Here is a 3,825-nt window from a genome sequence, read left to right on the forward strand (position 1 = left end):
GCTGTGCTGTCTATAAATTTACATCCTACTCAGAACAAATGTGAACTGACTTTTGGACTGTTATATTCCTAGTCAGAAGACTTCATGCTGTTACCAGGCGATGGTGATTTAGAAAGTCTTGAGTTGGCAGTTTGAAAGTAATAATTTTACAATTAAAACAAAAATTTGAGAGTTGTTAAGTAGACTTTGATGCTACGATTCCTATTTCTGTGAACAGTTAATCCAAGTTTATTAAAAGTTATTACTTTAGTTGGTATAAAATATCAGTGGATTTCCTTACGTGTGGAAACTCATCTTTTATATTGATACATCTCTATTAGGAAGTCGGGGGACTAGAGGATCCCAGGTTGATGGTCACAGCAGTAGTGGAAACTACCATGACAGCTGGGAATCAAGGAGTAGCTACCCTGATCGGGATCGCTATGACAGTCGAGAACAAGCAAGGGATTCCTCCTTTGAAAGAAGACACAGTGAACGTGACAGGCGTGATAACAGAGAAAGAGGTATTTTAATGTATATTTTTACCAATACGTATGTAGTCAAGTGTGTATGTATGTTTCTCTCTCCCTCCTTTTTTTCCCCCCTTGTTCTGCCCCTGTAACACTAATTGGCAAATAACTCATTTGACATGGCACACTGATACTTGTGCTATCCTTGATGTAAGTTGACTTCTGTAGTAGGATCTCTTGTTAGCAGTGTATGTATGAATGCTATGCCCTTTCTCCCTTTCTACAGCTAGATTATGACACCTTCTGTTTTTATTCATCAAAGTAGTCTTTAAGCAGACTAAACTTTATTTCATTGTACAACTTCAATGTAAAACATTTTTTCCTTCTCTTCACCTCCTCCTCCTCCACTTCATGTACATACGCATGTAAGCTCACAGTCATGACTGCATTTCATTACTGGTTCTGTTTGTCTGTGTAGAAACGTAGTACTTTTGCGCTGTTATTTGAGTGTGTTTTGGGAAAGGCCCCTACTAGACTGGCTGACTTACTGACTAAGTAGTACTAAAACAAACAACAGTTTAAATTTATGATTAAGTCAAAAATGTATTGACTGGGGAATTTAATATTGATGAAGGCTTTGTCGTGGTCAGTAATAATTGGCTAGTAAGTGTTGGTGCAGATACCAGTGATCACAGAAAGAGTCTGCAAGACTATTCTTTCAGACATAGTGTGCACGATGTCACACTTCTGCACCTGAGAGTGCTGTATTATCTCTAAGGAACTTAGTACCAGCTTTCACTCTGGAAAATATTTGTATTGCTCACCAATTAAGAGAACAGGAGGCAAATGAAAGTAACGTGGAAATGAAATGAGGAGCTGTGAAGAATAAATATAAAATTACAGTGGTGGTTTTTTTCTATCTTGAGTTTTGATTTGGAAGTGACATATGTGTTCTAACTGTTGTTTAGCTTCAGTTTTTCAAAGATGTGTGTTGTATGTTACTTTGCAAGGGACTTTTTGGTCCACTGAAAAGTATCTATTATTGCTTGTTCTTGTGACGGCTTCTGCTGTAGATTCTGTCTCGTCTTCAAAGCAGGATTTCAACAAACCCAATCTCCAGGCTTTCTTTTTCTTGTCAGCTGAAAAATCCTTCAGTCTGAACATGTCCTGGGGGTTGGCTTTTGCAGCCTAGCTTTCATCTCTTCCACCTCCCCACCCCAATAAGTCCTATATATATTATAATGTAATTTGTGCTTTTCATATCATACGGAGTTCTTAATTTAGTAAGAAAAACATAAAAAAAAAAAAGGGGAGGAGGGAACCTTGGAAGTAAAAATATGTCATCGCAACAAAATAAATTTGTAGAAGGGAAGTTGCTTTGAATAGGTTGTGTTTCCCTTTGGTGGAGAAAAATGTAAAGAGCTTGAATGGAGATAAGATTTGCTGTTTTCTTCCTCAAAAATTTAGATCTCTTTGTAGTAGTAAATCCTCCTTAGAGTTACAGTTCAAGATGTAGTTTCCATAATTAGATCACAGTTTTGAAATTTGTTGTTCAGAGAAAATGGAGATAGATTTTGGTTGGTACTTAGTTCTATGATATGCAAGGAATATTTTTAGTCTGATTTTAAAATGTAAGCTCACAAATTTGGGCTGTCTTTGCTCAACTAAGGCAAATATGTAGGTGTTCCAACCAACCACTGGAACAGCGCTTCAAATAATGAAATCACGTAAGAAGAGCTGCCTATCCACATGTAATTGTCCAAAACACTTCCAGTATCTTGATTCATGTGAGAGTTTATTGTAGATGTTTTGTCACCAAAACTGACATAACAAACAGGAGTTACAGAGCTTCTGTATAAAATCTAATACTTAGTACGCACTGTAAATTGTATTGTAATGTTACAGGCACCATTAAAAGAATGTGAAACCTGTTCGTAAAACCTGTTCATGGACCCAATTGCATGGACTGATGATTTGCCTTTTTTAAAAAAAAGTGTTACATCCATGGCAGAAATGTCACTCAAGTTTGCTTTTAATTTTACCTGGTAACGGGGGAGCATTAAGTCATTGTTAATTCACTCAGAGATTAAAATTGATTAAACTGATGGAAATGCATGTTTTATTGATTTAGTCCTGTTCAAGCTCTGCCTGCTCGCCCCTGGTGGACATCGTCTCAATTTACAGTGAAATGCACTCTCAGCCCTGGAGTAATGGACTGAAAAATACCAACCTCTGTTTGTGCCATTTCTTGCTTTTTTGTGTAGCACTTTTAATATATATTGTGGAAAAATAGTTTTAATGATTTTTTTTTTGTGTGTATGATTCAAATAGTACTAACATCAGCATAGAAGTTGTTATAAAATGGACAAAATTTATAGAAATATTTTTAAAAATATCCAAAATATAACTAGGTAGCTAAGTCTATGGAGAATAAATACTGTTGGATAAATCTGGTTTCACTGTCCTTCTGGATCAGTCATTTTCTACTTAAATTTAGTTTTCTCTATGACTAATACGCTGTCTGAACACTGAAAACCTGGGCTTCTAAAACTGTAAGGCTCTGCAGTGAATATGTCTGGCAACCTCCAGTGTTCTGCTTCCTGTATTGCGTCCTTGCCTCTCCCTTTCTCATGTATTTGGCTGTGTATTTCTGTGCAGGGATCTCTTCTTCTGTGACAAGACAGGCTAATATTTCTTATTTTGCAGTAACTTTTACTATGTATTCTAAATAGAGGGAGTTCTTGTAAAGCCTGTGATTCTTAACAGTTTTAGGAAGTAATATTTTCATATGGAACGCTTAACATTTCATTTTCATATGTATGTCATTCAGAGCTTTTCAAGACCTTATACCAGATTTTGAATAATAGAATAATGCAATAATAATGGCTAGGCTGTGAGGTGTATAATTCTCTTTTGAAGCCATTCAGAAAAATCTGGTAGAAAAATAACATTTTCATAGTAACTTTTGGCTAAAATAAGAAAAGCCCTCTCCCTAGGTATTGAAAAAAATCTTTCAAAATTACTACTGCTTTTTGTCTTTTCCCCTCCCTAAAGAGAATTTCCAAGTTATTGTAGGGAGTCACTTTTCATTTAATGCAAACCAATATGTAGATGGTCAAAACAAAAGCTCTTGGGTTTTTATTAGTGTAGTGGATGCAATGTATGTCCCTTTAGCCACTTGGTAATCAAACCTGCCTCTCTTCACAGATCAGAGAGCAAGCTCACCGGTACGACATCAAGGACGGAGCGATGACCTCGAGCGGGATGAAAGAAGAGAAGAGCGGAGGGTAGATCGGTCTGATGACAGGAGAGATGAAAGGGCCCGGGAGAGAGAGCGAGAAAGGGAGAGAGACCGAGAGAGGGAAAGGGAACGAGA

At 36.9% G+C, this 3,825-nt stretch overlaps 1 protein-coding gene across 1 annotated transcript in view; it reads left to right on the forward strand.

The window, feature by feature from the left end:
• Positions 1-3,825, forward strand: part of ZC3H13 (zinc finger CCCH-type containing 13) — a 43,082-nt gene that overhangs the window by 25,571 nt on the left and 13,686 nt on the right. The window contains exons 10-11 of the mRNA XM_009881116.1: positions 321-503; positions 3,657-3,825. The exon at positions 3,657-3,825 is cut by the window's right edge and continues 417 nt beyond it. Coding sequence (XP_009879418.1) covers positions 321-503; positions 3,657-3,825 — 352 coding nt within the window. The remainder of the gene's footprint in view (positions 1-320; positions 504-3,656) is intronic.

Source organism: Charadrius vociferus, unplaced genomic scaffold (genome assembly GCF_000708025.1).
Source record: "Charadrius vociferus isolate BGI_N301 unplaced genomic scaffold, ASM70802v2 scaffold210, whole genome shotgun sequence".
Classification (NCBI taxonomy): Eukaryota; Metazoa; Chordata; class Aves; order Charadriiformes; family Charadriidae; genus Charadrius; species Charadrius vociferus.